At 44.7% G+C, this 13,525-nt stretch overlaps 1 protein-coding gene across 2 annotated transcripts; it reads left to right on the top strand.

The window, feature by feature from the left end:
- The first annotated feature begins 4,353 nt into the window (after positions 1 to 4,353).
- TGOLN2 (trans-golgi network protein 2) lies at positions 4,354 to 13,369 on the top strand. 2 transcript variants are annotated; one of them, XM_030310997.1, is made up of 4 exons: positions 4,354 to 4,445; positions 4,677 to 6,433; positions 7,594 to 7,677; positions 9,204 to 13,369. In XM_030310997.1, exons 1-4 carry the CDS (start codon positions 4,400 to 4,402, stop codon positions 9,207 to 9,209), a joined length of 1,893 nt encoding a protein of 630 aa, XP_030166857.1. In that variant the 5' UTR covers positions 4,354 to 4,399; the 3' UTR covers positions 9,210 to 13,369. The 2 variants fall into 2 exon arrangements, with proteins under 2 accessions (XP_030166857.1, XP_030166855.1); XM_030310995.2 differs by having other exon boundaries at positions 4,356 to 4,445; positions 4,674 to 6,433.
- The last annotated feature ends 156 nt before the right edge of the window (positions 13,370 to 13,525 follow it).

Raw genomic sequence — 13,525 nt, forward strand, 5'->3', positions numbered from 1 at the left:
CGACCACAAATCTATTTTCTGTCTCTGGATTTGTCTACTCTGGACACGTCATTTTTTTTTTTTTTAAGCTTGTTTATTGAGAGAGAGGGAGAGCACAAGCCAGTGAGGCACAGAGAGAAGGGAAAACAGAATCCCAAGCAGGCTCCACGCCATCAACACAGACCCCAATGTACAGCTCAAACTTGCAAACTGTGAGATCATGACCTGAGCTGAGATCAACAGTTGGATGCTTAACTGAGCCACCAAGGCACCCCTGCACATGTCATTTAAATGGGACCATAGGGGGGCTGGCTCAGTCAGAAGATCATGTGCCTCCTGATCTCAGGGACATGATGAGTTCAGGCCCCATGTTGGGTGTAGAGATCACTTAAATAAATAAAAGTTTTTAAAAAATAATAAATGGGATCATACAACACATGGTCCTTTTTCATTGACTTCTTTCAGCCTATGATTTTCAAGGGTCATCCATGTTGTAGCATGTCTCAGTACTTCATTCCCTTTTCTACTTGTGATGGTACAACATATGTAATATAAAATTTGCCATTTTAAGGGTGCCTGGGTGGCTCACGTCAGTTAAGCATCAACTCTTGATTTCAGCTCAGGTCATGATCTCACGGTTCATGGGTTTGAACCCCGCATCAGGTCCGGACTGACTGTGCCAGAGCCTGCTTGGGATTCTCCCTCTCTGCTCCTCCCCTGCTCACACACACACTCTCCCTCCCTCCCTCTTATAAAATAAACATTTTAAAAATCTGTGGTTTTGTATTTAAAAATTTTTTTAATTAAAAAAAAATTTGCCATTTTAACTATTTGTAAATGTACTCAGTGGCACTCATTACATTCACAATGTTGTGTCACCACCAACACTATTTGCAAAACTTCATCACCCCAAACAGAATCTACATAACCATTAAGCAATAACCTCCCTCCATCCCACTCCCCCCCCCCACCCCAGCCCCTGGTAAACTCTAATCTACTTTCCATCAAATTTCCTTGAATTTGCCTATTCCAAATAGTCTATGTAAGTGGAATCATCAAACATTCGTCCTTTTGTGCCTGGCTTATTCGACTTAAATCAATGTTCTCCAGGCCATCCACTTTGTAGCATGTATCCAAATATGTTTCTTTTTTTATTTTTTTTTTTTTTGAGCTTTGCTAAAATACTTCAGTCTTCCTTTACCTTTTTGAGTACTTGCCAGGTTTTTTTTTTGTTTTGTTTTGTTTTTTTCTTTTGTTTTGTTTAACCCTACTCAGACATAGCTTTTTTTTTTATTATAAATGTATATAATATAAAATTTACCATTTTAACTTAAAAAATTTAATGTTTATTTTTGAGAGAGAGAGACAGAGCATGAGCGGGGAAGGGGGAGAAAGAGAAGGAGACACAGAATACGAAGCAGGCTCTAGGTTCTGAGCTGTTAGCACACACAGAGCCCGACGCAGGGGTCAACCCAGGAACTGTGAGATCATGACCCGAGCCGAAATCAAGAGTCAGACACCTAACCAACTGAGCCACCCAGGCGCCCCTTTTTTAACTTTTTAAATGGACAATTTAATGGTGTTAAGTACATTCACAACATCATGCACCATAACCACTGTCAATTTCCAGAACTATTTCATCATCCAAAACACAAACTACTCATTAAACATTAACTCCCCCCGACCCCCAGACTTCACGAACCTCTAATCTACTTTCTATTTATGAATTTTCCTATTCTCAGTATCTCCTATAAATAGAATCCTACAATATTTAATATTTGTCCTTTTGTGTCTGGCTTATTTCACTTAGCACAATGCTTTCAAGATTCATCTACATTGTGGCACATATCAAAATTTGATTCCCTTTTACAGCTGAATAATCCATTATGTATACAAGCCATTGTTTATCCTCTCATCTATTGATGAGTACATGGAGTTTTTTTATACCTTTTGGCTATTGTGAACTGCTTTGAACATATGAGTATGTTTGAGTCCCTGTGTTCAGTTCTTTAGGGTGTATATCTAGGAGTGGAATGGCTGGGTCATATGGTTAACTCTGTGTCAACTTTTTGAGGAATTGCCAAACTGTTTTCCATAGCAGCTGCACCATTTTACATTCCAACCAGCAATATATGAGGGTCCAATTTCTCCACATCCTTACCAACACAGTTTTTCTTTCTTTGTTTGTTTATTATAGCTATCCTGGTAGGTATGAAGTGGTATTTCAGTGTGATTTTGATATGTATGTAATACTAATAATGTTGAGCATCTCTTCACATGCTTATTAGACAGTTTTCCCAGACTATTCTATTTGTTGAAAAGACTTGTCTTAGCACACCCTTATTGGAAATCAGCTGACCATAAATGTAGAGGCTGATTTCTGGACTCTATTGAATTCTATCCAACTCATCTATATGTCTTTATGCCAGTACCACACTGTCCTAATTACTGTAGCTCTGTAGTAAGTTTTATTTTTTTAACAATGTTTATTTTTGAGGGGGGGAGGGGTAGATTACTTACTTAAATAAAAACTTTTTTAAAAAATCTTTAAAAAAAAAAAGATTCACTTATCAATTCACTTCTTTTAGCCAGAACAGTCACATTTCTGAAATAATTTGGTAAAAGATTTCTCACTTCTCTGTGATTCTTATTCTCTCCTCAGTAATGAGTGTGTGAGAGAGAGATTTCTTACAACAGGAAAACATTGAGAAGCATGTTAAAGAGTTTTTAAATAACAAAGTACTTGGTCCTGAAAACTATATTTATGCCACGTACTGTTCCTTGAAATTCTGAAGACTTTCAACTGACTAGACCTACATGGCATATAACCTAAAGATTGTACTCAACAGACTACTATAGTGTTATTTCCCCTGGTGGTTGTAGTATTTTTTGGTAGGATTACATTTCAACCTTAGTTAACTGAAATATTTTCTGATGTACTTTTGTGTCTCACAAAGACTTATGTCCTGGACAACATCATTTACTCCTAATCTGGCTCTACTCCAGCCTCATCACCTGCCATTTTCCTTATTGTCTGTTATCTGGCAATCCTGTCCTCATCTTTAAGACTTACACGAAATGTCATGTTCCCACCTGCCTCCAGACCTTTGCACACACTGTACACTCAGCCAGGAGAGCTCACCTTTTCCCCTCAACTTCACCTGGGAAATACACTTTGGCTCTCAGCCCAAAAGTCCCTTTCTCAACAGAGATCACAGTTTCGGCACTTTGCTTTCTTGGCATTTCTTAGAATGCATACTCACACACACTTACACAATTTCCATAAATAATTGATTAATATTTGTATTCTCCACTAGATTACATGCTCCATTAAGTTAGCTCGCCTGGCAAATGTTTATAAAAGGATTTCAAGCGGTAATTAATGTATAAACAACAGCACTTTCAACAGTGGGATACAAAACTATTTACCCAATAATATCAACTTGGAGGAAAATGGATATGCATAGAAAAAATACACCAATTAAGACAGAAAAGAAAATGAATGCTTTTGTATTTGTTTAAAAAAAACTCACGCTAGATGGGAACACAACAAAGGTAAGTGGTAACCTGTAGAATGGTAGGGAGCAAGAACTTTCTAATGTATACCTCTTTTTTTTTTTTTTGTATACCTCTTTTTTAATATCCCATTTTGATTTCTGAACCATTAGAATATATTACCTAATCAAAAATATTAAATGTTTGCAAGACAGAAAATACACTAAAACTTTGATAGTGATTATCCTGGAAGAGTGGGACAACGATTTTGTTTTCTATTTCTACAGGTTCACTAAATTTTCTACAGTGAATATGAGTAACTTCCATGACCAGTAAAAGGATGTATTTTTTAGAAAAGATCTCTGGGGACCTCGGAGAGCAGTTTCTGTGGGGTCGGGAAAGAGAGGAGCTGGGATGGGAAGACTCCCGCTACAAAGGTGGCAGGATGGGTGTCTGTTTCCAGATAGGAGACACCAGAGAACAGCACGTTTGTGTGCTACAGCGAAAGAACCACGAGAAAGGGAGAAGTTAAAAATGTGAACACAGGTTGGAGCCAAGAGGGGCCGAACCCCAGTGACGTCACTCCCATGGGATCACCCGCGGACCAGGGAGCTCCTGTTCGACCTGTATCGTCTCGGAAGTACAAGGGGAGAGAAGGAAAAGGAGAGTGATGTTTGTAGCGGCTGCTATGCAGAGAAGAAACCTGGAAAAGGAGGAGACTGTTAGATGCCTGCACTGAAGAACCGAACCACAGCACAGGGTAAGGGAGGAACCACCAGACACTCCGGCATTTTCCTAAGCTCCTCCCTTCGCCTGAGCGTGCGGCGGAAGACGCACGCAGGAAGGGGCGGAGCCAAGAGCACTAAGAGCGCGCACGCGCGGGTCTCGCGAGAGCAGTAGAGGGCGGAAGCACAGTTAGTGCAGGATGCGGTTCCTGGTTGCGTTGATCCTGCTGAGCGTCGTTGTGGCGGGTAAGACCCCCCCACTCCCACCCCAAATAATCTCACTCTCACCCCTAGGCCCACCATCCTCACCGCCCCGGGTCGCTCTCTGAGCTCGCTACTTCCCTGCCGTAGTCACTCCTCCGCTTGCCATCACCCACCTCCCCCGTTTGCCAGTTGCCTCGGTTTCATCTAGCTTTGAGGGCTCCCTTCTCTTGGCCTCCCTCTCTTCAGGGCCAACTGGTTTCTCTGTTTCAGTAGACCTACCGCTAGAAAACTCTAGCCAGTCGCAGCCTCAGGCTACGGGAGACGGCTCCAGCAAGGGGAAGTCCCAGGTGCAGTCCACAGAAGATGACTCTAACAAGGAGAAGCCCCAGCTACAGTCCACGGGAGATAACTCTAACAAGGAGAAGTCTCAACTGCAGTCCTCGGGAGACGGCTCTAGCAAGGTGGATCCCCAGCCGCAGTCCACGGGAGACGGCTCTCGCAAGGTGGATCCCCAGCCGCAGTCCACGGGAGACGGCTCTCGCAAGGTGGATCCCCAGCCGCAGTCCACGGGAGACGGCTCTCGCAAGGTGGATCCCCAGCCGCAGTCCACGGGAGACGGCTCTCGCAAGGTGGATCCCCAGCCGCAGTCCACGGGAGACGGCTCTCGCAACGTGGATCCCCAGCCGCAGTCCACGGGAGACGGCTCTCGCAACGTGGATCCCCAGCCGCAGTCCACGGGAGACGGCTCTCGCAACGTGGATCCCCAGCCGCAGTCCACGGGAGACGGCTCTCGCAACGTGGATCCCCAGCCGCAGTCCACGGGAGACGGCTCTCGCAAGGTGGATCCCCAGCCGCAGTCCACGGGAGACGGCTCTCGCAAGGTGGATCCCCAGCCGCAGTCCACGGGAGACGGCTCTCGCAACGTGGATCCCCAGCCGCAGTCCACGGGAGACGGCTCTCGCAACGTGGATCCCCAGCCGCAGTCCACGGGAGACGGCTCTCGCAAGGTGGATCCCCAGCCGCAGTCCACGGGAGACGGCTCTCGCAACGTGGATCCCCAGCCGCAGTCCACGGGAGACGGCTCTCGCAACGTGGATCCCCAGCCGCAGTCCACGGGAGACGGCTCTCGCAACGTGGATCCCCAGCCGCAGTCCACGGGAGACGGCTCTCGCAACGTGGATCCCCAGCCGCAGTCCACGGGAGACGGCTCTCGCAAGGTGGATCCCCAGCCGCAGTCCACGGGAGACGGCTCTCGCAAGGTGGATCCCCAGCCGCAGTCCACGGGAGACGGCTCTCGCAACGTGGATCCCCAGCCGCAGTCCACGGGAGACGGCTCTCGCAACGTGGATCCCCAGCCGCAGTCCACGGGAGACGGCTCTCGCAAGGTGGAGTCTCAGCCACAGTCCGTGGGAGACGGCTCTCGCAAGGTGGAGTCTCAGCCACAGTCCGTGGGAGACAGCCCTAGTAAGGTAAAGCCCCAACCGCAGTCCACAGGACAGGGCTCCAGCAAGCAGAAGCCCCAGCCCCAGACCACGGGAGATGACCCTAGCAAGGAGAAGCTGCAGCAGCAGTCCTTGAACTCCAACAAGCTGGTCTCCAACCCCTCCTCTGATAACAAGGAACCCACCAATCCTGACTTAAACATACCAGCTGACAAAGATACCTCTCTGCATGCTTCTAGAGGTGAATCTGGGAAGACAGTATTACTGGACTCTGACCCCACTTCTCCACAGCAGGAGAGAGAAGGTAAGTCTTCAGAGCTTACAGAAGATGTGGAGCCCAAGAAGGCTGAGGAAGGCGATACAGAGCCTGAAGGTTCACCGCCCCAAGAAGAGAAAGAGATGCCCGGCCTTGCCTCCAGTGAGAACCGTGAAGGAACACTTTTGGATTCCATGGGTAGGGAGAATGATGACCTTTATAAAGACAGTCTTGGAAGTGCCAGTGCAGAGAGCAGCCACTTCTTTGCATATCTGGTGACTGCAGCCATACTTGTTGCTGTCCTCTATATTGCCTATCACAACAAGCGGAAGGTAAGTCAAGAGTTGCCTTAAGAAGAGGAATGGGATTTCCTCCACCCTGAAAGTTTGGTGTGTGGGCCGGTATCTATCACTCATCTGCCTATGAGCACTGGGGATTTTAAGACAAACTTCAGTTTATCCTCAGATTCTGCTATGGCTCTCTACTCTCATTTTATAAATGATTTGTTTTCATGTCAGATACCTTTGAGTGCCCTCTGCTGCTATATTAGGTGCTAAGTAAGGACATTATTGTGATCTGACCTGAATTGGGGTCTCCTCCCATAATCTTAAACTTAGGTCCTTTACAGCCTTAGAGAACCTGAGTACCTGACAGTTCGTAAATACAGTACTCTGAAGATGGTGAATGATTTCTAGTTTCCTTTCCCAAGCTTTTACCTTCCGTCTGCAATGGCAGAAAGAGTGGTTACATAGTCTTTGACATCAACAGCAGAGAGCCCAGGGACTGTCTTCTACAGTCAGTTGAGTTTCTGATTAGAAGAATGGCCAGAAATTGCATGGAGACACTCATCTTTTACTACTTTAGCAATGTTTGGTGTAGAGTAATATCTGTTGCTTAGCAACCACTCTGATGACGAAATGATTGCATTTCGTATTGAGTCCTAAGAATTTAGTAGTTTCTACAGCCTGGTTAAAATTGGAGCGTTCAATTTGTCAATATGCCTATGACTGTAAGGAATGAGGGAAGACATTTAACAAAAAGGTGTTCCTTATTCTACATCCAGAAAGTAACTGTAGATGTGAAAGTGGTAAGGTTAAAGTGGAGCAAGTGTGGAGTGAAAAAGTACATTTGCAGATAAGAAATAATTATTGCTTGTGAGTAAAAAAGGAGTGTCTTATCCTAGAGCTTTCTGGGGAGGAGTTGGCAGATCTTTGTACTCTTGAGTAAATCATATAGACTCCCACAAGCCAAAGCCCAGAACAGTCTTCTTCCCATCTGTTACTTCATACTTAGTAGTATAAAAGATTCTGAGGTGACTGGAGGCCCTGTCCTCCTTAAAATTGTCATAACTTAAAAAGGTCTCTTTGTGGGTGTACTACTCTTTCACTGTCAGGGTCCTTAACAAATGTACTACCAGGTGATTACCTCTGATTTCAGAGACTGAGATATGTCATTGTAGAGTCACTTGTTAATTTCATTTTCCTTTCCCCAGATTATTGCTTTTGTGCTAGAAGGAAAAAGATCTAAAGTTACTCGACGGCCAAAGGCCAGTGATTACCAGCGTTTGGACCAGAAGGTAAGGAAAGAAGCCCCAGGTCTGTGGGAGGGATAGGCAGTCTCAGATAGGCCCAGCAGAGCACTTACATTTGACACGATGGCCATTGCCCCACCCTTTGCGGACCACAAAGTAGAGATGTCCATATGTACGTGTCTGCAATATGAGAGCTAGAAGAGACCTCCACGTGCTGTAAGTCGGCTCCCTCCCTTGACAGAAAAGGAAATTCTGATTCCTCCTCCCTGCCCCCACACCGAAGTTCCCACTACAAATTTGTGTCAAAATCAAGACCTGATGGCAACCCCCTAGGCACCCATCCTGTGCTTTTTGCACCGAACCAACACTTCACAAATTTTAGTAGGCACATGAATCACCCAGGGAATTGTGATGAAAAGTCTGACTGATTACATATGGGTGGAATCTTCTGCTTCTACGTTTCTAGGAAGTTCCCAGGTGACATCACATGCTGTGGAGCCATGCTTTAGGTAGCAGAGCATTTGACTACACTCCCCGAATACCAGTGAGTCCAGAAACATCTAGGCCTCCAACTCTAGAGATCAGCCCTACTAAACTGTGGACTCGATTTCCTAAGTGCAGCCAACTCACGCCTGCCAGAAAGCAAAGCATTCCTTCCACCCCCACAGAGTAGGAGCTGAGCAGGATTCTCCCCAAAAGCAGCCTGAGTGGGAACAGGGTATTTCCACTGCCTTGCCAGCACACACCCCTCCTTTCCCCTTCTATGTAAGGACAGTCAGGACATTGGTAAATAGTACTTGGTGGCTTGACTGTAAGTTTTCCTAAGACTCCCTACAGGTAACGCAGTTCACATGTATAGTCCATACCAGCAACAGAATAAGCCACTCAGCTCCAAACACCTTTGCTAACTAGCCCAGTAGGTCAACTTCACAATTTAGCCTTGGCCTAGTACCTTTCCGGATAATTGACTTTAAGGATTCATTTCCCTTTCCTAATTAAAATGCACATGTAGGGGCGCCTGGGTGGCGCAGTCGGTTAAGCGTCCGACTTCAGCCAGGTCACGATCTCGCGGTCTGGGAGTTCGAGCCCCGCGTCAGGCTCTGGGCTGATGGCTCAGAGCCTGGAGCCTGTTTCCGATTCTGTGTCTCCCTCTCTCTCTGCCCCTCCCCCGTTCATGCTCTGTCTCTCTCTGTCCCAAAAATAAATAAACGTTGAAAAAAAAAAAATTAAAAAAATAAAATAAAATAAAATAAAATGCACATGTAAACAATTCAAAACAACACAGAAATACTACAAAGCAGAGACCAGGATTTCCATATTCCTTTCACCAAGTGTGTATCTTTCTAGTATATGTTTGATTTCAAACTGACTTTAAAAATAATTTTATGTGCTTTAATTTTACCGATTGTTCTTTGTTGGAGCGGCAGCTTATCTTAATTCTGAATTTTTTCAGTTTCTCCTGAACTGGAACTCCTATAGGATCTTGTATTCCCCTAGATTCATAGCAGTGAGGTGTATTCCCCTGGAAGGAGATTAAATGTCACAAATGAATTGTGTTGCTCTCGTTTCAGATTTGATTTCTCTGTTCTTGAGAACTTTGTCCTCCCTGCTGATTTGTTTTTAAATCAAGAGAAATGAAGAAAAAAAAGTGCTGTGACCTAAGAGACACCCCCTCCTCTAGGGTTTGGTGGCAAATCGGGCCTGGCAGAGGCGGGGGGTATTGCTTAGCTTTTTGCACCTGCACTTTGGTGACCTTGTACTCCTGTGTCCCCATCACCTATGCTGGTGTCTTCCATCCTTTCCTCCTCTGAGTGTGAGTAGAGGGAGCATGTGGGAAGCCAGCTATGACCAAAGGGAGACCTCAGCCCCAGGCAGGCTACTGCTGCTGACTGCCTTCCCTTGGGCCTTGGCCCTTTCGTAGTTAACCCTTGAAAACAGCATTGCACCCACCACAAGTTATCTTTGCAGACCTAGGAGAAAACTAGGTTGAAAAGTCAACCTAGGAGAAAACTCACCTGCAGGTTGAGGTGCTTCTGTACCAAGGCCTCATCTGGAGGGATGTGCCCTACAAAAGATGTAGAAGGTGAATGCTGACGGGCAAAGGGCTACTTTGAATACGTAATTCTCTTCAAAGGCTTCAGCAGCAAACCAAAACAGCTTTTAAAAAGTGCTTTATTGCCTGCAGTCCAACCTGTCTAGTGTAAGTTCTTCACATTTTCCTGATATTTTCGTATTACTTAAGACAAAGTGAGTCAGCTTCCATTTGGTTGTACTGAGCATAAAACTGAACTTGGGGATTCTGGAAGTAAAGCTGTAAAGCCACGGTTCCCATCACAGATTTTTAAAAATATAGTTATGATTATTGAAAATACTGTGTTTGGCTATACTCATAATTGTAACAGGAACTTTTTAAAATAGGGTGAGCTCATACTTTGCAGCAGAAAATGTGCAGGAGGGTTTGGTTTTGATCTGCATTATTTTCCTAGGGTTTTATGAAAGGTTTCCCATAAACTCTGTTTGACATTTGTTGCCTAAAATAGACAAATTAGACTTGTAGTCAGAAACTAACTGTACTGTCTCTTTTACCTTAATCTAGTTAATGGTTCTCTATCTGATATAGGATGTCAAGGGTAATTAGTAAAAACTCTCCTTCCATTCCATGTCAGAGGTTGTTAAAACTTAAGAAATTCAGAGAGTTCCCCTGGGGTAACTGAGGATCCAACATAGTGTTTTGGATCATTCTGTGGTTTGAAGTTTTACTTAAGTCCGTTCTAGCTGTGCTACCTATTATAGAGAGCCTAGAGAGAGTTGTTCTGCAGAGAAAAAAATGGAATTAGAATAGCTGATCTCAGGGAAATACAAAGAATGTGGGAAGTGAGGGGTGGGATGAATTCTGTGCTGCTCAAGTCATTCTGCAGAAAGGACCATCCTGTTGGCACATGACCTTGCACCTCACTTAAAACAGCATGGCTTTGAGTTGAGATTTATGGAGACAAGGAATAAATGAATGCTCTCGGCGTCATGCCCTCTTCCTGTGCGTCAGTCTTGTAACACTTTCCTCTGAGGAATTTTCTGTCCGGCTCTCCTAGCATTCTGTAAAACCATAGTTCCCCTCTGCCTACCTTTCCTTCTCCCCTCTGATGTTTTCTGTTTCTCTGTCTACACTAGCACCTTTCCTTCTACCTTTATGCATGCCCAGATTTCCCGTTCCCATCCATCCTGTTTGTTACTCCTTCCCTTCGTAATCTTTGTACACTCATGTCGGTCCCTGTCTTCCTACTAGTAGTGTTTTTCCTGAGGTTCAGATTGCCAAAGGTAATGGGTTATTCTCAAAGCTTAGTCTTGTTCTGGATAGAACTGAACATTATTGACCATCCAAATTGAAATTCCCCCCTTCTGGTTTCTCTGACTGACTGTCCTGGCTTCTAAGAACTTTGCTTTACCCTGTGCTGGTGGGGGAAGAGAGCCCTCAAAGGCTGGTTTCTCTCTTCCTTCATCTTCCCAGAAATTCATCCATCCCTCATCCTCTGAGTGAGTGACTCCCAAGTGTTTATCCTTGGCCTGGTTCCCAAAGAATCAAATCCTGTTGTGCGCTGTTAGTTTGCTCTGTTGGCACTAAAAACTGAAGTTCTCTCTAATACCCATCAAGCTGCCCATCTCAGCTGCCCATTTTATTTGTCTCAGCTCCAAACTGTGGTCTTTTACCATTTTTATCTGTTACAACAGACCTATCCATTAACAAGTCTCCAGTATAATCTTTCTTTCCATTTTCCTTGCTTTTCTGTCATCGCACCCCCACCATTTCACTTCTCTCCTGAATTCCCAACCCGCCCAAGAGCCATCCTGACTGGTCCTCCTGTCCATCTTCTCTCATGTACAGATTGATCTTTCCAAAATCCTTGCCCTGATCTAAAGCTTCTGTCTACCTCTCATGGCTTAGAGAATCTAGCTGTATAGACTGTAGTGTTCAGGACTCTGCAGATGGGCACTTTCTTGCCAGGTTTTCTCTGCATCCTGCCCAGGCCGAAGGCTCCTCTTGTCAGGCCCATCTAGGCCTCTGTGCCTTTTTGTTGTTGCTGTGCCCTCCATTCCCTGGCTTCCGTGGTTGTTCTTCAGTCAGGGCACACTCCTTTCTCTTCTTTCACTTGCCTCCCCAGATGTTTCTTCAGGCCCCAGCTCAGGTTTTTCCATGCACCTTCTTAACTCCTCCACCACGTGATTGTTGGCTCTTTCCATTCTATTCTAATAACTCTTAATAATGCCAATCACAAATTTTGTAACTCCAGCAAAAAAGCAGACTTATCTGATGTCTGTATCTGGTCTCTCCTCCCCAAAACGAAGCTACTTGCAGGAGTGCCCTTGGCACCACCTGCATAGCTGCCTAGTGTAGTGACATCCCCTAGGTACTTCAGGAGTTCAGTGTCTTCTTGCAGAGACATTTTCCTTGTTCAGGACGTCTGAATGTGACTTACCTGATGTCTCATACAGCTCTTCCTGGCTACTGGTTGCTGTCCCTTACTGATAGATTTTGCTTGTAAGGAGGGTGAGCAGAAAGAAAGATTGGTTTCAGGAACCAAGAGGGTTGGCACCAAGTGGATGCATAAGGATTCTGTGGAGTCCGCATAGTTCCATGTTTTGAGCATCCGAGAAGTATCGTTTCTTGTGCTAAAAGAGTACAATAGAATTTAAGCTTCACTGTAGAAATTACACTGAAGGAACTCTCTCACACCAGTGGAAAACTTTTCTCAGTAGTTGTCCTTTTGAAGATAAACTATTGATAGCATGTTTTTCTAGAGGTGGTGTGGATGAGGGTGAGCTGGCTTGAGGCATCTCTCAAGATGGGGGCGGGGTGGGGGGAAGGGTAGGGATGGGCAGGGAAGTCCCTGGAGCCACGAGAAGCACCGCTATCTAGACAGCTATGTCTTTCCTGCCCCAGCCTTTGGTTGAAAATTGATTTCTAGTAGGAGGAATCTGTGTTTCAGTCATGGATGTCAGTAGAGGGGTTTCGTTTCTTGCTACAGATTACTGAGTAGAATTATTTAAAGATGCTTTTCTGGACTCTGGGGGAACGAAGGCCAGTCTATCTAGAAAGGCTACAACAACTCGGAAAGACCTGACAATGAGCTATATGTATGCTGACGTTTCTTTTCCCATAATGGCTTTTAATGAAACGTTTGGTGATAGAATTATAAACCTCTAGAGTTCCCCTGATGGTGATTCTCATTTTTTTCTCTACTTCATGACATCTAAATCAAAAAAGGAAGCCTGCTTCTTGTTTTTACAAGGTAACTTGATACATAATGCTGTTATGTATGTGTGATGAAAGCTAGCACACTTCGCACATGTTCTGAATCACTTGAACAGGGAAGAGAGTATCTTGTACACCAGACACCAGATCCTGGTGTTCTTCCAGCTGTTTTCTGAAAAGTCTTGCTGAGAAGGTTGCCTTTGACATTGCCTTGCTTAAGGAAGAATCCTGGGAAGAGATTTCCAGGTTCCATTTAACTCTTCATCCAGAGCAAGACAGAATCTCAACTCACCTAGTTCCTCAAGACACCTGTGAATTTCCTAAATGTCCCAGTTGAGAAACTCCTCTGTAATAGTGTTGGGTCTGAGCTGTGTAGCTACAAGCTGCCAACAAAAGCAGCCTCCTCACACTTAGATATTCCTTTAATTCAGAAGTTTCTCATGTTAAATAAATGATTGTTGAAGTTGTCTCCCTTTTTTGTTTACCGGATTAGTAGAGTGCCACTGTTTTTGCAATGTTTTATATTTTCAGCTTTTTTAACTTAACTATATGATTACCTAATTTTATTTTTTTAAAGCTTATTTGGTCTAATGATAAGTATTTTTCAGTACGTAATGTTTTCCTGAGCTTCTCTGAATGCCGTTT

The sequence above is a fragment of the Lynx canadensis genome, chromosome A3, assembly GCF_007474595.2.
Source record: "Lynx canadensis isolate LIC74 chromosome A3, mLynCan4.pri.v2, whole genome shotgun sequence".
Taxonomy (NCBI): Eukaryota; Metazoa; Chordata; class Mammalia; order Carnivora; family Felidae; genus Lynx; species Lynx canadensis.

What these genes read in the sequence shown, in the direction of transcription:
- TGOLN2 (XM_030310995.2), top strand. Translation starts at nt 4,400, where the DNA reads ATGCGGTTCCTGGTTGCGTTGATCCTGCTGAGCGTCGTTGTGGCGG. An exon ending in GCTGAGCGTCGTTGTGGCGG is followed by an intron (nt 4,446 to 4,673) that starts GTAAGACCCCCC and finishes TCTCTGTTTCAG; the next exon opens with TAGACCTACCGCTAGAAAAC. An exon ending in CCTATCACAACAAGCGGAAG is followed by an intron (nt 6,434 to 7,593) that starts GTAAGTCAAGAG and finishes TCCTTTCCCCAG; the next exon opens with ATTATTGCTTTTGTGCTAGA.